At 44.3% G+C, this 21,412-nt stretch overlaps 2 protein-coding genes across 3 annotated transcripts; one reads left to right on the top strand and one right to left on the bottom strand.

Annotated features, from left to right (window-relative positions):
- Nucleotides 1-992: 992 nt before the first annotated feature.
- On the bottom strand, nt 993-9,960 carry LOC119648109 (tubulin polyglutamylase complex subunit 2). Its single transcript, XM_038049626.1, has 5 exons — nt 9,578-9,960; nt 9,339-9,506; nt 2,360-2,559; nt 1,463-1,648; nt 993-1,396 (listed from the first exon to the last, which is right to left on the bottom strand). Exons 1-5 carry the CDS (start codon nt 9,681-9,683, stop codon nt 1,238-1,240), a joined length of 819 nt encoding a protein of 272 aa, XP_037905554.1. The 5' UTR covers nt 9,684-9,960; the 3' UTR covers nt 993-1,237.
- A 30-nt stretch (nt 9,961-9,990) lies between these two features.
- LOC119648110 (alpha-endosulfine) lies at nt 9,991-20,583 on the top strand. 2 transcript variants are annotated; one of them, XM_038049627.1, is made up of 4 exons: nt 9,991-10,129; nt 18,639-18,691; nt 18,755-18,877; nt 19,060-20,583. In XM_038049627.1, the coding sequence occupies exons 2-4, from the start codon at nt 18,653-18,655 to the stop codon at nt 19,231-19,233; spliced, it is 336 nt and encodes a 111-aa protein (XP_037905555.1). In that variant the 5' UTR covers nt 9,991-10,129; nt 18,639-18,652; the 3' UTR covers nt 19,234-20,583. The 2 variants fall into 2 exon arrangements, with proteins under 2 accessions (XP_037905555.1, XP_037905556.1); XM_038049628.1 differs by lacking the exon at nt 9,991-10,129 and adding an exon at nt 11,712-11,833.
- The last annotated feature ends 829 nt before the right edge of the window (nt 20,584-21,412 follow it).

Here is a 21,412-nt window from a genome sequence, read left to right as displayed (position 1 = left end):
AGGAAATGCAAGAATTTCCACTCTGCGATGCCGGGAACGCGAGATATCGAGGAAAATCGACGCTCAGAAGGCCTGGCCGAAATCGAAGAAAATTTCCACGATCCCCGGGTCGTAAAAATTCGCAAAAATGCAAAATCGGCGGATTTCTGTGGGCGATACCTCGTTCCAACGGGGACGCGGCCCAGATTCAGGAAATGCAAGAATTTCCACTCTGCGATGCCGGGAACGCGAGATATCGAGGAAAATCGACGCTCAGAAGGCCTGGCCGAAATCGAAGAAAATTGAAAATTTCCACGAACCCCGGGTCGTGAAAATTCTCAAAAATACAAAATTGTCGGATTACGACCGACAATACCTCGTTCGAACGGGGAAGCGGCCCAGATTCAGGAAATGCAGGAATTTTCAAGCTACGATGTTGGCCAAAATGGCGGAAAATAGAAAATTTTCACAAACCCCGGGTCGTGAAAATTCTCAAAACTGGAAAATCGTCGGATTACGACCGGCAATACGTCGTGCGAACGGGGAGGCGGCCCAGATTCAGGAAATGCAGGAATTTTCAAGCTACGATGTCGGGGACGCGAGATATTGCGAAAAATACGAGATCAGAAAGGCTGGCCAAAATGGGGGGAAGGGAGTTTCGCCAGCTTACTTTAGTCCAGAGTCTTTTCTGAAACATTATGTTCGTTACTTTTGTGTCTCCGCTTGAGCACTAGACTAACACATTGTGATTCAGGTGAGTCATTCCACAAGCCAAGGATGATCAAGATCCTTGGCTGATCAAGAGCTTGCCAAACTTGACAACCACTAGAGTTGGTTAGGCCTTTGGTTTGGTTCCATGTTTCGTCGATGTTCGGCTAAATTTATGAAGTACACAAGTTCGCTCCCTCAAAGTGGACAAATTCGACTTTATACTGGAAGGTTCTGCTCCATAAACACAAAATAAGATACAAGACTAAATGTCAAAGCATTTTCAAATGATACTCGCGGACTCTTTTTTTGAATCAATTTTATTTTCAAAATTTGGTACAAACTTAAAATTGATACATTGATTTGCTTACTACATGGAAAATATATGATGACGCAAAAGTAGTAAATTAATACAAAAGCATGCCATTAACGTGCAAATACGACTACCTACATATATTGGAATTTAACACAAATTTAACAAACATAAAACAAACTAAAAATTTGATTTTTTTTTCTTTTATTCCTTAATTTTCATATTAAAATAATAATTTTATTTTGCGCGTTGTTGCTGCTTCGGGCATTTTGGTTTAACCCGGAATATATTTGGATCCAGAGTACTGTATTGTTGCTCAGAAATCGGCTGGATTACACGCCCTCTCCGTTGATCATTCTCTTCAAGCAAGTGAGGAGCGAGTAGTAGGAATAATTGCTATAAAGATTATCGTTTCAAGTTACTCACTGATCTCTGTAAATAGTCCGAACCACAAATACTAACCTCGGTCCAACTAGGTAATCCAAAACTGGAAAAGCACAACTCCCAATAAGGAAGCCCCAAATGGGCAATTGCCATTCGTAAATATTCGCTGAAAGTTTCAGCAAGAAACTGCCATTTAAATGCTAACAACTCCAGTAAATAAATTTTGGGATTACTTGCTCCAGATGACTCATAGACTAAGCATACCTTAAAAGATAAGATTTCTATTATGTCTCCCTCTAATTTCTGGTAAATAAACTCAATGAAAGTGACTTATTGACTCCAAAACCTCCAACTCAAAATTATCATCGAATTCCTTATATACATTCCATCAATGATTTTTAAAAAAAAATTGTATAAGCAGGCAACACTGCACTCAATTATCGTGCGCCATTTAAAAACCATCTGTCAGTCAGTTTGTTAACAGCAGTTGATTGAATCAGTACGAATCCACAGCGAGTCAGAATTTTCATAATGAATTTTATACAACATTAAACAAGGAGTTTGCCTTACAATTTGTGTAGCAAACGGAATTTCGTGTTCGGAATCATTAACAATGCTAAAAAAAATCTCATATTGATTGAGTTCTATCAAAAACGCAAGCTTACCACTGATAAAAGACATTTAAAGAATGGTCAGTGAAGTACATGGCGGAGAATATACGAGAAGAAGTGTAGATATCTAGGGAAGACCAGAGGGGTGATGAAACACATTTCAGCAAACGCACAACAATGTTACGTAGTAGATATGCTTGACGCATTACGCCCCATTTAAAGGATAATAGCAATGTATATATACACTTTACAAGCCCCTCAAATTCTTCACAAATTCATTCAAATAAGAAGCTACCCAAAGGACATGTATTAGCTTTTCTTGAGATCCTTTTTGAATTTAAAATTTTATATAAAGTCTACTTACTTTCGCTACGTCATTTACATTATTCAGTTCGAAAACTTTTGTTTTTGGTGTAATAATTGGTCCAGAATTTTGTACTGAATTTGAAGTCACTTGATGTTGCGCAGCATCAGACGTTGGGAAATTTTCAATGTTCTCACGCAACAAAGTTATTTGAAGTAAATGAGGGAAATGAATGCATCCAACACGCCTTATATCGTTTGCTGGAAATAAAGATGTAGATAACAATTTCAAGCGCCATAAATAAGAACAAGAGCAGTAAATTTACAATATTGGGTCTATAACTTAATTCGTGCCGTTTACTAAGAGATGGCGTAACCTGATCATTATTTCATCGTTCCAATATTCCAAACATGCGTTGGAAAGCTACTGTCATTGTGCGTCTTTTTCAGTATATGTCCTTCATTTGAAGTGTAAACAACAATAATTTCTTTTTACTCAAATATGTTGAACTTTGTGCCTGGAAAATTGTTTTTCCGGGGAGTTGAGGAAGTACCTTGCCACTCAGAAGTTCGTCCTCCAAGGAAACCACTGCTTCGTATGTTAGGGCACTACATTCTAGATCGTAACTATATACTAGAGGATTACGGTACACTGTAGGGGGCGATGTGGTCAAGCATTGCGCTCGCCCATGATTATTACACTGAATTGACTCAGGTACTCATTTCACATCTGAGTCGGCTGATGTCCGATAATTATCGCAATACAAATCCGATTACCTAGCGCCTTGCACTGAGACATCCAGATATGACAATATTCGGGTGTGACAGACAGGCAGACAGACAAAGGGTAAACCGATTTTAATAAGGTTTTAATTTACTCAAAATTTTAAATGTAACACTGAAATGAAAATTTAATGAACAATTTCCCTGGTAATCTCTGGAAAGTGTTAAGCCAGCAAGCCCCCCTATCGAGTGCAAGGACTTTTTCTTAAATGACGCTACAGCCCAAATCGAGCCTTCGTCTTCTGGATTTATCGTCTCCAATTACCTCGAACTAAACACCGCGTCCTCCAGGTAGAAAATCTTAGAATTGATTTGCAATCTGCGTCCACAGAGTCCTCATCGCGCACATCGATGTCATATTTCTCCGTTCACTGATGGTAGGCGCACACTTTCGCAGGACAAAGTTAGAGATACCGTCGGGGCCCGAAGATTTTTTATTGTTAGATTGGATAATTGCCAGTTCGACATCGTGTAGGGAGGTAAAGAAGGAGGCGAATAAGCCTATTCTGACTATATCAGCCGAGCAGCTGGGGGAAAAGAGGCAAAGATAAGACCCTATCAAGCTCAACCTTTTATCGTTGACAGTAGTGGCGACCACCGAGTTCCATATAGGGTCCGCTGGCGATTTGGCTCTGAATAAGTGGTTAAAGTAGTCTACTGGAGGTTACCTATTTTTATCGGGTAGCAGTCGACGTTAAGAGAAGATTTTCTCCCTCCTCCCAATCGGTTAATCATTGAGAAAACTTGTGGGCCAGGTTTGAGGGATTTGGGGAGTTCCTTGAAGATGCATTCAGTACGGACCGAATTGATTTTGCTGGACAGGTATTTGGTGATCTCGGAGAGGAGACGGTAGTCAGTGTTGGCTGATTTGCCCACGGAAGGACCCAGCGCACTGGATAATCGTGTTGAAAATCGTCCCAGTTTATCAGAATGAAGGATCTGCATTTATGCGGATGATGGAGGGAAGAGAAAATTTGCTGTAGATGCAGAGAGAGGCTGAGGGCATGGTGGTAAGAATGGGCTGCCAAAGAGAAACAGCCAATGACACATGTTGAGAGATGGGACGAGACTATCAAGCCGTCTAGGAAGGGAGACCTTCGAGGAAAAGATGGCACTCCAGCGTTTTATGTCTGTCCTAGAGAATGGGCCTGGCTCGAATCAATCGAAGATCACTTTGCCATTTTTGTTGCTAATTGAGTCGCCCCAAGATACGTGAAACGCGTCGAGGTCACCGTCGAGGGTGAAGGCGTCGAAACTGGCTACAATTTCCCAGAGTTCGGACAGAACGGGAGTGAACGGGTTTGCCTACAGTTGGGAGGCAGAGGTAGTTGTGGTAAAAGTCCGAAATTGTGTTCCAGAGGGAGGAGAATGACATGTTGAAAAAAGCACTGGCTTTCATGAAGAAGTCCCCAGGAATGGAAGCAGGTAAGGGCGATGAACAATTGAGGGTTTCGGGTCTTACTCGACTCCTGGCAACTGTGGCGCAAGAAGGAGCCAGTAAGGAAGTTGAGGTATTCCAGGTGGAATGAGGCAGAAGGCCAGGCAGAGAGTCACGAACTGCAAAGTGTCTGTGTGGGGGGGAGGGGGACGGAAAAGAGGAGTGCGGGTCACTTTCAGCTACGTGGACATTTGGATAAATTGGCTGGATGATCCAGCTAGACACAGTTTGCGCATTGTAGGGGTGCCGTCGACTCCTATTCGGCGTTGTCTTGGACAGTCAATCGAGGACAGTCCCCAAAGGCTTGTGAGCCCGCGGATTTGACACATCTGGGATTGCTAATTTGAAAAAACGTGTCCAAATTCTTAGCAGTTAAAGCAATGGGTGACATCCCCTTTCCTGAGTTTCTCCCAGCTGATCCGCTGATGTAGTAGGGTTTTTAGTTTAGATACTATGGTGGCATCTGCCTTGCAATTGAGAGTCACACCAAAGAGACTTATGTTGGTATCGTTGGCCCATGACCACGGGCTAGAGAGCCTTGAGACGCGGATCAACGCAACCTGTATTAATTCCTTGACTTCTGTTGCCGCATCGTCAGAAGTATATTCGTGAGAGGCAATTCCTCCGAGAATGCAGGTCATTAAGAAGTTCCGGGCAGGAACATGAATTTGAAGTGGTCACTGACCTCGCTTCCTTCAAATAGTTAATGAGTCAAAGTAATTTGAGTGGTCGCCTTGCACGATGGGCGCTGAAGCTCCAAGGTTTGTAGTGTACCATCAAGCATCGCAAGGGGACGTAGAATGTCATTTCTGACACTCTATCTCACATTCATGGTACTGACGCCCCGCAGAGGCGAGAACACCACTGAAGAATGTAACGAGGACACCACTGAAGAGCTCCCCCGCTTTTAAATCTGCGAAATACCTCCTATTGATGGCCTGAATCCAGGACAATTTTCATTGACCTCCGGATCTACGTGTGGTCGGGGAACATATACAAAAGAACAGAACACACTCCGGGTTATGTCCTCCAGGAAGCTTCGGTTTGGAAAATTTGGGTTCCAGAAGAGTTGACGGAGGGTTTAACTAAGCGACTTCATGACGACTCCCTGTATTCTCACATGGAGTTTGCTAAAACCTTACATCGTCTAAAAAGCGTGCACTTTTGGCCCCGTATGGCTCAACAAGCAAAGTTATATGTGGACAGTTGTACTACGTGCAAGATCAATTGCTCGAATCAATTGCTCCTATGCTTCATACTCCACTCGCCGGTAGGTCGTTTCAGAAGCTGTTCATCGACCTTATCGGTCCGTATCCACAAGATAAGCCAGGAAATGTTGGAGCTATCATCGCGCTTGATCACTTTACGAAATTAATTTCAATGGGGCCAGTCCGGCGCTTCGTGGCTGAAGTTGTAACCTGATTACCAGTGGATCGGTTCTTTAATATTTCTGGCACTCCTGAGTACGGTGTTGAAGGACAACGGATTACAATTCCGTTCCGCTCATTCTTTTGGTCAGAATATGATCACTCTCCTACTCTCTGTTGCCAATTGAACATCTTTCAGGACCCTTCCTCGGTCATCTCTGGTGATCCGTGGACGGAACTCCTAAAACAGGGGTTCAAGAGACACTGCGATTGGCCCAGCAGAGAGCAGCCATCACAACTTCAGGGCACCGCCGGATATCCTCGAGGTGGTGGACAGGGTGTTTCGGAGGGACTTCTAGCAAAGCGATTTTAATAAGCATTATAATGCCAAGCTGGATCTTAAATTCCTGCCCCGTGTAGTGAAGGAACTGCTGGATGCCCATCTGTACAGGCTGATGGATGACAGTGGGAGATATGTTGAAGTGTTCCATTGAAAGGACAGAAAGGCTAGTTTCCAGGACAATCCTAGGTAGATTGCACCCAATACGCCCCCAAACTGCGGCCCATCGATTCATCGCTCCAGACGAAGTTGATACCGCGGTGACCAAAAATTCGCTCCAACTGTACAACAAGACGATTGCCACAATCCAGAGGGTTCAGATTGATGTGTTGATGGTGATGGACCGCGTGGAGTAATTCAGGAGGGGTTCCCGAACCAGTAGAGAGTATCTACACGAAATGCTCACCCAGAGTCTCTTCAAACTGAACTCGATAGACGCGGTTGACCAGGATTACATAAAGGCTGCTCGGAAAGAGACCATCAGGCGCATCTACGAGTTGATTTCGGGGCTGGAAAAAAACCCCGACTCAAACGTTGCTGCTCAACTGAATCCTCCAAGTTCTTCTCCTCGCCATGGGGCCGGCGAAGCACCTGTTTGGTACGTCGATGTAATTTCGCTGCCCGCTTTCGAGGTTTAGGGATTTAGAGGACTCAAAGCAGCACATAGTGACCACCGGCCCGCCTGTCTCCTTCAGACTTAGTCAACTGCTGGGCACTAAGCTTAAGGCTGCTAAAGCAGAGTTCAAATTGTTTCAAGAGCTGGGCGCCGTCAGACCTTCAAGCAGCCCTTATGCAAGTCCCCTGCACATGGTCTTGTCGAAGTCCGAAAAGTTCCGTCCTACAGGCGATTACCGGAATCTCAACGCTCAGACAGTGCCGGGTAGGTATCCAATTCCTCGGTTGCAAACGAAGATATACCAAAGATGGCAGTGACTACGCCATTGGGCTTTTGAGCTCGTCGGGATGTCTCTAGGCCTTAAAAATGCGACTCAAACATTCCAGCATTCTTGGACACCTAGATTTCATCACTATCTATTTGGATGATCTCCTCATCTCATCATCTGGCATGCATCGTCTTCAATATCCTTTTGGCAAACAGACTTCGCATCAACTGTGTGTTTGCGAAAATTGAAATCAATTTCTTCCCGGACAACTCCAAATAGAAATTTCGAGACTTTCCGCTTTTCGGTTCAACCTCTGAAATAGTCTGCGAGACCTCTGAAAAGGGACCTACATTCCGGCCGCGTTTCGTAAGGAAGTATTCCATGCACATCCAGGCCTTCGAACAACGAATCGGCTTGTCACCAGTAGATATTTCTGGCCTTCAATGAATAAGACTGTTAACTCCTGGGCCAGACAGTTCATCGCATGCCAGAAGTGTAAAGTCACCAAGCACGTACAGAGCGAGGTAGGCCCTTTCCTCGGTCTGCAAAGCGTTTTCACATGGCAGTGCGAGTCTACCCTGTTCTCCGAGTTGGGCAAACTTTTGAGCTTCAAACGCCACCAGACGACTGCGTATCACTCGCAATCCAAAGGGATGCGGGAACGCTGGCATAGGGCACTGAAGGCCGCTATAAGGGCGCACGATGACTCCTTATGGTCGCAAGTTCTGCCTTTCGTTTTACTTGATCTACGTACAGCCCATCGCGAGGAGTTTGCCGCCAATTCCACCGAGTTGGCATACGGGGAGAATTTGACACTTCCCAGCGGTCCTGTGTTCAATATCAAGTCAGCCCTTTCTACCACTGGATTTTTGTGTTTGTTCCGGGATACCGCGGCAAGATTTAAATCACCCCCGCCATCCCGTCATTTTTCGACGAGGGCTGACACCCCCAGACACCAGGATGTCTGCAAGTGATGTTTGCGTGGATGCTTCCGGGAAGCCGTTGCAACCAAAACATGAGAGCCCATATGAAGTTCTGAACAGAGGGGAGCGCTTCTCTAGGTTTGGCGTCGGCGGCAGGCCAGGTTGAAGCCTTTTGTCTCCAGAGCCGAGGTTTCGGGGAGAGGGGGTGAATGACGCGTGAGATTTGATCTGCGCACCTAGACGAGAAATGAAAAGTCACTGAGAAGTGATGTAGAAAATAACGGAAAGTAAGGAAAACTAACTTAAGCTATATTTCATCCAAATCTCATTGTTTTTCACATTAGGCAACTTCCAGAGGGGGAGTGGCGGTTGTGGCACCCCTGGCGAACTGCACACACTCCTCAGCAGATATGCAGCGAACTTCACGTCGCGCTTGCAAGCAAATGTTGATGCCGCGTGCCATCTTTTAGCTCAAGCATTTCTTCATCTCGTTTCATCAGTCATTCTGAGCGGACGCTCGGCTTACATTTTTGTACCCCAAGTTGGACAATGTCCAAAAATCACACACACAGATATTTACAATAAATTATGCTTTCTAGAAAACGTTTGCTTTCTTTTCTTCTTTTGGGGGCACTCGCGTGAGGTTTGTGGAGGACCTCGGGGGTAGTGAAGGTTCATTCGCACATGCCAAAGGATATGTCGTACAGTCTATCTTCGGCCACTAGAAGGGAAATTTATCGTTGTGGATGCACTGCTCCGCTTTACACAGAACATGGCGAGGATTTTTTTTTTTAAAGAGTGGGGAAGAAGAAGAGAAGCGAGGCAGATGATATTTGAGAACCAAGAACCCCAGCTCTCATCTCGTCGATTTTCTAGCACTCGGATTAGCTCCAGCACATGCCGTCCGATTCTATATATTATCTCGCGCAATTGGTGTTCACGACTGGCAAGCCTGTTAGGAAATTTGGTTGGTTGACAGCCTTGGTGGCCGCGTTGGTGCTAAGGTGATGCAACGTCGTACTCTCTTTCTAACAATATCTGGCTCATATCGTTGAAATTCCCGTTCAAGCTGAGAACGCGAGTATTCTGGGAATACTCGCTATCGTTGTCGAGGAGCGTGCAAACATTTCAAAAATCAATCATAGTTCGTTTTCGATAACCAAAGGTCGTAGAAATGGGGTCAGCCCGAAATCGAGGCGTTGTTGACTACCGAGAGTAGCAATAAAGTTTCGAAAATTGCGGGTTGTTACCCCACAAATTTCTGTCCCTTTTAGTCGCCTCTTATGCCAAAAGAAAACTACTTACGTGCATACTGATAACTCCAATGCAATATAAATCCATCTGTTGACAAATAAAATTTCTTCATATCCTCCGGCAAATAAACGCAATGTCTCTGCTCCCAATTCATCACTTGAGCCTTTTCACAAGGTTGGCGTTTCTCACAAATAACATTCGTAATTCGTGGGACATTGCCTGCAATAATTAACGTTGAAACAATTTTAAGCTCTGGAAAATCATCTACTGAAGACTTTGGCGTAACTTACTCAGTGTTTTCATCAAACCCAATGTTAAATTTTCATAAAATGCGTCTTCCGGATTTTGTTTACTGGTTGTCGCCATCTTGAAAGGCTTTTGGTGCTTCTCTTGCATTTCTTTGGGGGATTTCGTGTTTATTTTGTTTCGATAGCAACACGGGAACTTTTATAAGGGTGCAAGTTGGTTGGGTTTTAAATATGAAGCATTTCAAAACCTTTTTCTTTCCAGTAAAAATGCGTTAAAATGAAATTAGAAAATAAAAGAATTTCAACTTCCGCTTGAATTTCAATGAAGTGAATATTTTCCCGCCTTTCTTGAAATTTCCAATTGGACAATACCATTAACACTCACTCTCCACATTAGCTCGGTGGAGAATACCAATAACCGAAAACACACACATCGGAGAACACCGAATTGGAATTTGTTTTGCGCGAGAATCAGGCGGCCATCAACGAAACGTCCAAAAATTTCACATCGGCGAACATTGAGTGACTTTTTCAAGGTGTTTTTTCGTGCGTTTCTAGTGCGCGGATCGTGTCAAATTCCATAGAGATTAGCAGGTATAGTTGTGTTATTTTCTAAAAACTTGAAATTATCGTGATACTGCCGCCGTGAAGCGGTAAATTTGCGTGAAAAGTGATGGATAAATTCGAGAAATTGTCTTTTGTCAGTTGACAAATTGGAAATGGAAAAATTTTGTATTTTGAGGCGTTTCGTTTGGGGAAAAGTCGTTGTTGGTTTGTGGGTTTCGTGTCAGCCGTCACGGACAACGGTTTGTAGATGGACTTGCAGCGAAAATGCAATTCATTCGATTTGCAAACGGATTAGTTGTCGTCCTTGTGCCAATTTTTCGCCCGTCCGACGGTGACAAGCGGCTCCATTGCAGTTGCCTCTGAGTTTTTTTTTTAAGAATTTCTCAACGGTCACGCCGGATTCTGGTGATTTATCATGCATATATGGACAGAGTATTTTCTAATGGTTTTATTGGGAAATCAAACTCCGGCTAATCTGCGGGATTTGAGCTCTATTTCTCGTCATTCGTCCCCGCATCATGGTCAGTCGCTCTGGCAAGCGCTTCCACAAAACAACGTGAAAAACTGCCTTTCGCAACGAGGCCCCGTATCTGGAATGCCCTGATTAGCAGGTTTTCTAGGTAAACAAATCTCGCATGGGTTGATAAGACCGTTGCCGTGATAACTCTCGTGGACGAATAATGATTGAGCCCTCGCTTGCGTCATCGGCCCGGACTGGCTTTGATTGAGCGGCGGAATAAAGCCCGGGGCCTGCTCTCTACCTCGCCGGATGGCTCGGCAGACTCTGGACAGTTCCTATTCAGCTGCTGGTCCTGAACTACTTCCTTGTTTGCCTCACGAGCTTGCACATTTCTAGAAAGAAACGTTTTCCCTCCAACCCCCTCGACCGGCACAGGCTGCTCTGCCACTGCCTCAAGTCTGCCTACAGTAGGAAGTCGGAGATTCGTCCCCCCAAACCCACCGCCTCCGGGCAAACATCCAGTTCACACCTTTCAGAAATTCTAGTCTAAAATCTACACTTCAATGTCGAGCACGCAGATAAGTGAATTTACTAACAAACAACGCAAACATTGAAATAAAAACATTGACCGGGAACTGATTAAGTGCAGCTCATTGTTATGCCCACTCGGTGCCGAGTGCGATGGGATTGCTGCGACCAGGCGGGGGAGTCCAATCGGCTCCCATGCGGGGGTGGATGACTGATTGATTGCCGCTGCCCGACTGTGCGGAGAAAGTGCGGTTGAAGCAGGGTCAGCGGAACCCCGAGAAAGTCATTCACGACGCACTCGTAATCGGCTCCCAAGTGGTCATCTCGCACGTATCAACCGGCACCAATTGCGCGCCGAATTTCAGAACGAACACTGACCAAAACATTGGCAATTACGCTCGAAATGCTCCACTGAAAGAAGACATGTCTCGCCATCACGGTGTCGCGATGGGGCCGAGTGAGTCACTTCTTTGGCTGGGCTCGGTCGCGCGGTGAGGCCAGATAAGGCCAAGAAAAGGAATTGACCAGGTGAAAGTAATTAAATTGTCATCAAAGGAAATCGATGGTCGATTACGCTGTTGGGTAGGTCTGGACTCGTTGGTCGTTGCTTGAATATTGAGGGAAAGATACCGCAGTTAGTGGGCAATTTGTTGCAGCTCAAGTGGTTGGCGTTGTTGCTCTTCTTTGACTTCTTGTTGGGACGCGGATATTTAAAAAAAAGATCGCAAATTTGCAAGTTTGATGTGAGTTATTGTGTCTTGTTAACACCTTCATGTTTAGCGGCTTTTATAATGTAGTCAAGCTATTACCCCAAATAATTCGTGCGAATTACGTATTTCACACTAGGAAGTTCTGCAAAGTGTCTGTTCTGTATAGACCACGCGAAAATAGAGCAGAAATTCTGAACAGCACGCATTTCCCATGTGAAGTCCGTAAAAGCAATAATTTTAAAATAAAATCTGTTGTTGGAATTTGGTACTGAATTCTGGTTATCATTTGGTATGAATTTTTGGACGAGTCCCCAATGATTTCCTTTTACCCCTTTGCTATCGTCGGAACTTCTGTTCAGATAATTGGAGTGAAGCATTCAGAGGACACCAGATTTCGACATTAACCACTGATTTGCCTGCTTTTGTCGTCAAAACTTATTTATTTTTGAGCTCTGATTTAGTTTGACAAATCTGTTACAAAGTGGACGATCCCAGTCCTAACATTCTCTCTCTTCTCAAACTAACCTGGATCCATCATATCCAGGAACAATAACAGAAATCCTGCAGATTGTTCTGGTGCTGTAGAGCCACGGATTGCTGTAGATCTGGAGATTTTGCCGCGAGTTATTCGTAATAAATCCAACTTTGTTCTATACATCTATGGTCTCATGGCTGAACTTTTCCAATAGCAATAAGTTGCTTGTACAGATCCAAAGGCTCCGTTGCTTAAGTATTACTGGAACGATGAGAGTCACGCTGACGGCGGAACCAGCAATTGAGGTGTCAGTAGCATTGGCTTATGCTGCTATCAAAAACTAGGAACAAACTTCCCAAAATGACAGGTGGCGAAGCCTTAATGCTGCTAGACATACCAAACTTTTCCTGTCAGAACCAAAAAAACATCATCATGAACGGCTTAACAACCGGTATCCGGTCTAGGCCTGCCTTAATAAGGAACTCCAGACACCGCGGTTTTGCGCCGAAGTCCACCAATTCGGTATTCCTAAAAGCTGTCTGGCGTCCTGGCCTACGCCGTCGTTACATCTCAGGCAGGGTCTGCCTCGTTTTCTTTTCTACCATAGATATTACCCTCTCCCCTTATCGCATGATACGGCATCTCTTCGTCTTAGACCGTTGTTGATGTTGAATGATCTCGCAAGTGATCAAGGTCAGCCTAGTCAGTCTTGTTAATTTTGCCGGCATACCGAATTCTCTCACGGCCGTGTACAGTTTTACCCTGACTATACTGTCATACGGCGGAAGCCAAGTTTTTTGCGGAAGTTCTCAGTGAAATCCATTACAAGATCGAATCCGAAGATAGGGGGAAAGGGGTCTGAAGTTCGTTAAACGAAGGGTGGTGGAGTCCTATACGTTCTGTGAAGCAGTCAAGGGTCTTCTGGGAGAGAAAGCTTTGGGGAATTCGCAACGAATAACGACCAGAACGCGAGCTAAAATTCAAAATAAAAAAAATCGGTTTGTACGCGCGCGTGGAGCCTTAAGTCTCCAGACCCGGGTAAGGCGAGCGAGGGCGAAGATCCACGACGGATCACAGTCCCAATTATTGCTTCTACCGTCGCAGATCTTGAATGAGGCGCGACCCCTGAGGTTCTCACCCTTCCTTGATATCCTCAGGCCATTTTGTCTTTTTGAGGATGTCCCTGAAGAGGTTCTGTGGTAACAAGGAGGAAGAGAGAGGAAGGAAGCCCTTAAATCACTCAAGAATTAATCAGAATTCATAACGTATAAGGCCTAAAAATAAGTTCTGTCGGTTTTTACAATAGATGGCGTAGCTTGTTTTTTATTCCATTGATCCACAAACGTCAGTCAGTCAAGTGTAAACAACAATGCTTTTTTCATCAACGAAAATGGCCAATTTTGTACCAAATAATGTGTTTTTGCGAACCGCAAACTCAAGAAAAAACGGCCGCAATACCAGCAAAGGCATGATAAAGTTATTTTGCAACATGACAATGCTCGTCCACATGTTGCACAGACCGTTAAAACATATCTAGAAACGTTGAAATGGGAAGTCCTACCCCACCCGCCGTACTCTCCAGACATTGCTCCTTCTGATTACTATTTGTTCCGGTCGATGAAGCATGGCCTGGCTGACCAGCACTTCTCCAATTACGATGAACTCAAAAAATGGCTCGATGAGTGGATAGCGGCCAAGCCGGCCAATTTTTGGCGCGATGGTATCTATGAATTGCCTGAAAGATGAAAGAAAGTTGTGGCTAGCGATGGGCAATGCTTTGAACAATGAATGTATAACCAATTTTTCACAATAAAGCTTCAAATTTAAAAAAAACCGACAAAACTTATTTGTAGGCCTTATATGTTGCAGTTACCACGGTTATTCGTCTCCATAATCAACATCTTGGGGCGAATAACAGAGGTATGCACAGGAGGACTTTACCGTTCTGGGTATTTCCGCTCAATAAAAGGGCCCAGAAAGGAGATTGGTGGCGCCACGCAAGCACTTCTTGGAAATCCATCCGAAGCAGGCTCTGTAGTTCCGTGTCCAGGGATTGCTCGTGGGGCAGCTCACCTTCGCTGGTAAGGGTAGGCATTTCGATGGTTTCGATACGGGAGAGTGCATCTGCTACTTCGTTGCTTGAGCCAGGAATGATATGAAAGTCCGTTGTAAACTAAGATACGTAGCTAAAGTGTCCTTGTTGTCACAGCGAAGCTTTGTCAGCTGACTGAGCAAACGCGTATGTCAGCGGCTTATGGTCTGTTAACACAAAGAACTCGGAACCCTGTAAATAGTGACGGAAGGGGCGAACGCTGCTGCAAATCGCCAATAGCTCGCGGTCGTACGCGCTGTATTTCGCTTCCGGGGCGGAGAGTTTCTTTTGATAAAAAGCTAACGGGAGCCACTGTTTATTTTGTTGTTGCTTTAGGACTGCGCCGAATGTGACATCGAAGGCGTTGATAGTAAACCTCAAGGGAGTGTTGGTCTGTAAATGCACGAGTAGTACGGCGTCACCTAGGCTGTTTCTGCATCCTCGGCTTCTGGCGTCCACGCGCTGACGGTCGTGTCTCCCTTCTTGATCCTTGCTTAGTATTTGTGAGCGAGGCAGGCAGCGTAGCGGCGTTGAGGACGAAACGTCGATAAAAGTTAATGGTCCGGACGATTGGGGGTCCCTGACGGTGACCAGTTTCTTGAATTTGTGGACTGCTTCTACCCGGGATGTAGGGTGCTAATAACATGCCCGAGGTACCCCAGTTCGTTCACACCGAAAATGCATTTGGAAACGTAGATGACGATATCTACACCAACGAAAAAGAAACAAGTTTTTTTTTTATTATTTCAAATAATTAATCGTTGAAAACACCGCACGGTTGATGACGATGCTAAACTTCGTGAGACGTTCGAGAATCAGGCGCAAGTGCTCCATGTGCTTTGATGCAACCAATATGCCGTCCATATAGCAAAAGCAACAGTTCAGTCCTTGCAAGACCTCATCAATAAAATGTCAGGTTTGCGCGGCATTACCAAGATCGAAGGTCGTCACCGTAAATTCCAAACAGACCGAACGGTGCAGTGACTGCCGTTTTGGGGACGTCACTTCCGGCGACGGGTATTTGATGGAAGGCCTTTAACAAGTCGATTTTGGAAAACACACGTTTCCCTGCAAGGTTCATGGTGACATCCGCGATGTAGCCGGGAGGGGGGAATATTTGTCTGGGATCGTCACAGCGTTGAGGCGGCGGTAGTCTTTCTTTGACAAGAGGTGTAGGAGGCTTGCCCAGGGCCTTTTGGAAGGTAACGGCCGTAACCTTTGCTTATCATGAATTGGAAGTCCTCCTTCGCAACTTTCAACTTTTCAAGGTTAAGCCTGCGAAGGCGATCTGGTACCGATGGGCCGACGGTCGTGATGCATTTTCGATTGCCGTGAGTAGCAGCAGCTGCGCTTAACGCAGGGTTTCGACAGCGCTGGGAAATTCTTCAATAACGCCGAGTATGGGGAATTCCTACTGACAGTCGATGCAGCTTGGTTTGCATGTTGACTGACCTCACCGAATGCGGAGGCGTGTGTGGCAGGGTCCAGAAGTTTCCGAGTAGTCCGAAATACCTGAGAAAATCGGCGCCTAGGATGGGGCGCGACACCTTGGCGATGCAAAACTGCCAGTGGAACTGACGCGTGAGGCCTAGCGAAAGGGTAGAGATTTTCGGTCCATACCATTTTCGGTTGTGTTGGCTGCAAACAACTTGCCTTCTGGGCATTAACACATCGTTCAATAAGTCCCGGGACTAGCGTAGAAATGGCGCTAATAATGCCATTTATATACCAAGGTTCAGAAGTACCAACCTTCAGATAAGATGTGTCAAAAGTTGATGTAATTCGAAACATAACCAAGAAAGCTATAGTGGTTAAACTGACGCTACCTTTGCAATCGTGAAAAAATGGACCAAAAAGAGTTTCGTGTGTTGATAAAACATTGTTTTCTAATGGGGAAAAAACACTATTCAAGCTCAGCAATGGCTTGAAAAACGTTATGCGGGCTCTACTCCGTCGAAAACAATCATTTGTCGGTGGTTTTCGACGTGAAACGCGGTCGTGCTGATACAAATGATGCGGAACCTTCGGGTCGGCCAAATGAGGGAGTAACTCCCGAAAACACCAAGCAAGTATTGAAAATCGTGATGGGTGACCGCAAAATGACAGTGTGCGAGATAGCTAAGATGGTGAACATATCAACTGGTAGTGTATTTACTATTTTGCACCAAAAATTGGCTATGAAAAAGGTTTTTTCCAAATGGCTGCCGCGTTTGCTCACAATGGAACAAAAGCAACAACGTATCAATGATTCGGAGAGCTGTTTGGCACTGTTTACTCGCAATAAACAGGATTTTTTGCGTCGATATGTGACAGTGGACTAAACATGCATTTACCATTTCACTCCGGAGTCAAGTCGGCAGTCAGCTGAATGGCGTACGACCGGTAAAAGCCGCCTGAAGCGTCCAAAAACACAACAGTCGGCCGGTAAAGTGATGGCGTCCGTATTTTGGGATGCGAATGGTATAATTTTCATTGACTACCTCGAAAAAGGAAAAGCCATCAATAGCGATTACTACATGGTGTTATTTGATCGTTTGAAGGCCGAAATAGCGAAAAAACGCCCACACATGAAGAAGAAGAAAGTCATCTTTCATCAAGACAACGCACCGTGCCACAAGTAATTCAAAACGATGACCAAATTCAACGAATTAGGCCTCCAACTGCTTCCTCATCCTCCGCACTCGGCAGATCTGCTGGGTCTTTGCGGATCTCAAAAAGATGCTCCAGGGAAAAAGATTTGGCTCAAATGAGGAGGTGATCGCTGCTACTGAGGCTCATTTTGAGTCAAAAGACAAATCGTTCTACAAACATGGCATTGAAAAGTTAGAGAAGCGTTGGAATGATTGTATAACCCTTGAAGGAGATTATGTTGATGAATAATAAAGAATTTTGCCGATAAAATGTTGTTTTCATAGTTAGTCCCGGGACTTATTGAACGATGTGTGTTACGTGCAAAGGAAGCTGCAACGACGGAAACATCTGGTCCCGTATCCACTAGGAACTTCAACCGCGACGTTGGGTCATATACCTCCTCGCGATTCCACAAGTTGTCGCTAGTGGTTCGATGCATTTCCGACTTCCGCTTTCGAAATGAACACGGTAATCGGCACCTTCTCGCCGCGATGCCAAACCGTTTGTAAAAATAGCAAACTTGGTTGCTAACTTCAATCTCATGGCGGGGGGTGTTTACCGTGAGGAATCACATGTGCTACAATTTGATGAGTTTCCCGGGCGAGATGGCGGGCTTAGGTGACTTAGTTCCAACCGCAGCTCTTCAATCTACTTCGCCAAGCAGTCGAACTCGGGAACGGGCTGCGAGCTAGTGTTGTTCTAAATGCTGCATATAGCGCTCGGCACGGAGACGCTGGCGGCGCAATCTGCGGCGATAGCTAACCTCTCCAGGTCATCTCGATCGTTAGCTGCTGCAATGACGAGGATGTGGAGTGGAAGGCACTGTAACCACAGCAATTTCACCAGAAACTCTGGCACGGATCTCCCAGCGGTACATTGCAGGCGTCGCAACTCGTCTAGCTCCAGATCGAAAAGGAGTTGGCTCGTCCTCTCGTCTTCGGTGACGCCAAACACGATGAAAATCCTTTGCTTAAGCGCCTGGTTTCTATCAGTGTCGGGCGGCGTCTCTAAAATGTCCGCCACGTTGGGCAGAATTGACATATCTAACTCGGCTACAACTCTGTCGAATCGTGCTGCTTCGCTCGTAATGCGGTTGTTAGGGAATTGCGCCTCGACGCGTACGAACCGCAGATCTAGCTTGCTTTGCCAAAAGGGGGGTAGTTTGCATTTACCTCAGCAAGAATGGCTATGGCGCTTGAGGCAGCGGAGTCCTGGCCTTCGTCCGCGTCGTAGAAATTGCTATTCGGCATTCTTAGATACAAATCGCAACCTTAGCGGGGTCACAAATGTGCTCTCGAGTCCTTAGGTACGCCATACGCCAATGATGAAAAACTCAGCACTTGAAAAAGCAACAACGGTTTTATTTAAGCGAAGAGGAATTTAACAAGTTTAACGAATTGTAGGTTAGGTGTTAGCTGAATAACTGCTTCAGTTCCACCGGTCGATACGTGCGACGCGCCTCTGGTAGTGAACGCGCCAACCTCATTTCATTTCTTTTTCTTGAAACGCAAACATGTTGCCGACTTCTTCAAACCTATAATCTGTTAGGGAGGGAGTTAGAAGTTAAAGTTTGAATTAGTTATTTTACGCGGTTTAATATTTTTTCAGTTTTATGAACGCGATTTTCTCCATTTTTCCAGTTCACACAACAATCATGAGTACGCCGGAGGAAAGTTCTTCACAAGAGCCAGAGGTAAGTCTCGAATTCTCCACAATGTTCCCAAAATATTTGCTGAAAGTGTCCTTTTCTTGCCAGACTAATCCCAGAGAATTAGAAAAACTTGAGGAAGAAAAACTGAAAGCAAAATATCCTACAACCACCGGTTTACGCGGTCCTGGTGGTCATTCGGCATTTCTGCAGAAACGATTACAGAAAGGAGTGAGTATTTTTGTAGAGTTTCAACCATTGGTTTTTAGTTTTTGTTAGATAGCTAGGGTGACGGAGGGGCTCATAAGTGTGTGGAAAATGTTTGTTTTATAGTCGAAATTCATGAGATTTTATATCAATTCCACTTTGACACCATCGATACGATAAATATTAATAAGTAATATCGCTTTCAGCAAAAATATTTCGATTCAGGCGATTATCAAATGGCCAAACAGAAAGGTGGAGGCGTTAAACAAGTATTTGCTAACAAAGTGCCAACCGGTGAAGCGATACCAACACCGGAAACTGTGCCTGCACGTAAAACGTCTATTATACAGCCATGCAATAAATTCACGACAACAAGCTAATTAATTTCTCTGATCGTATTTCATATGTTCTTTACTCTTTTCTTTTTTATTTCCCCCTCGCATTACCCTTTCGTTTCGCCATTGCCCGTTTTTTTTTTTTAAATAAAAGATGAAAATACTTTTTTAGAACTTTTTATTTTCTTACTCTTCTTTTCGTAATGGTAATAATTATTAATATATAAAGTTTATCTTTAAAATGTAATAACTTTAAAGCAAGTCTAAATATTAACATGGAAATAAGCAGAAAAGCGAAAATAAGATGGAAACATTAATCTCATAAATTTTAGTGAATTGTAACTCGTTCAGACGTAGGACATGCGTTGGTGCACACAACAGACACCCACACCAGATACAGGCGGTCGTGTTCAAGCCGTTATACTGAAAGTTTACATGAAAATAATCGACAAACAAACAAGTTAAAATGCCAATCTATTTTGTAAAGTGTTCCAGTTAATTCGAAACCAAGCGAACGTGAGAGAAGACCCAGATAAAATGTACATTTCCAAGCTCTGTTACTCTCATATTTACAAACAAGCCCGAGTAAATACCGCGTGAATATTTCTACTGTAAACCCGAAGCAAGTGAACGAAGTTCGCCAATAGAAACATTAAATCTTTCCTTTCCTTACCTATTTCCTGTAGGAAAAAAACGGAGCCAAGATTCATCGTAGTTTACATTTCACTGACGTCAGCCATTATCATCGTCGCTTTATTTGTCTTCACTCTGTTTTCTGGAGACTTCACCCTGTCTCCTTGTCTATTGTCGAACTTATCATTCCGAATGGAATTGAATAATTAAAATACATTGATTTATCGAATAAACTCGTAGCTAGCCACTTGGGTAGTTTATCTTCATCGACTCCCGGCCCATTGTATTCTATTTTTGAGATAAAGCTTGCTCGGAATAATGAGCGTTTGTTTGTAAATCAAATAACTAATTCAATAAATCCTCTCTCAATTCGTTTACTTCATTTTCAAGCTTGTTCAAATTTGAATTTAACTTTTCTTTTTCCTCCTTTTGTTTTGAATAAATGTTTGTCTTATGATAAGAGAGCAATAGTTTTGAGTAGAGCCCGTTCAGTTACGTGTTGGTGTTTGAACAAGAAATATACAAGTCACCTGTGGTTAAGATGAGAAGAAAACATGAGCATTTTTGATGAAACGAAATTCGTTACTGATAAGAGATAAAAATAAGTTGTGGGAAAATATGCAAATTGGTGGTTTTACACAGCAGAAAATATGTAAAGCGTCTACTTTAACTACGCTTATCCTGTAATTGGTTGATTAATTGATATATGTAGAAGTAATGTATAGTTATAATAAAATAGAACCCGAAGAAAACGTGAACAAATGTTTCTCTTTTATTGGAATTAGGATTAAACTAAGTATGGAGGGAGAGAAAGGAATCCTTTTTCACGGTGCAGCACTTCGGAAACTCAGTACCACTGGTTTTTTAGGAGGTCAAAATCGGACCCCTCTCGAAAGAGTCCCCCCCTAGGTACATCGCCTTCGAGGACAGCATACGCCGTAGGATTCCAAAAGGAATACAGAAAGCCCTCGGATCGATTCTAATACCGTCTGTGCAAATCGGGAATGTACATAGTATAGCCATAAGTTCTGTCTGTCAAACCAAATCAATCGAAAAGTACACCATTAGAAAAAAGAAACATAGAGCTTTCGAAAGAGAAAAAAAAAATTATTCAAAATGGCCGCCGCTGCTGCTACACAGGCCCGAAATCGTGGTGCCATGCATCGATTGCATTTCTCGAGCTGCACGCACGATACTGGCCTTCAAACTCTCCAAATCGGTGTAAGTTCGATCGCAAGCAGTCTCTTCTAACTTAGTCCAGAGGATTCAAATCTGGGCTGCCTGAGGTTATGAAGTCAGGAACATGCGCAGCTAACCACTGCTGAATTATCTTGGCTTTGTGAGCGGGAGCACCACGGCTTTCCAGCGAATAGAGACTCACTCAATAGCTCGACTACATCCTCTAACATCTTTTTGTACACACTCGCATTGGTTTTGACGCCGGCCTTGCAGAAATGAATATCAGTTAAGGCCTAAACACAACGGCGAAGTGAATGCGTCCGTCCACAGTGAGAGAGCTGTCAAATGAAGTTGATTACACAGACTTGTATGAGGCAATATATAGCAAGTCCGATGCGCAATGCGGCACGCA

Source organism: Hermetia illucens, chromosome 2, assembly GCF_905115235.1.
Source record: "Hermetia illucens chromosome 2, iHerIll2.2.curated.20191125, whole genome shotgun sequence".
NCBI lineage: Eukaryota > Metazoa > Arthropoda > Insecta > Diptera > Stratiomyidae > Hermetia > Hermetia illucens.
Note: the sequence above shows the minus strand (reverse complement) of the source record. Positions and strands in the feature narration are given on the sequence as shown.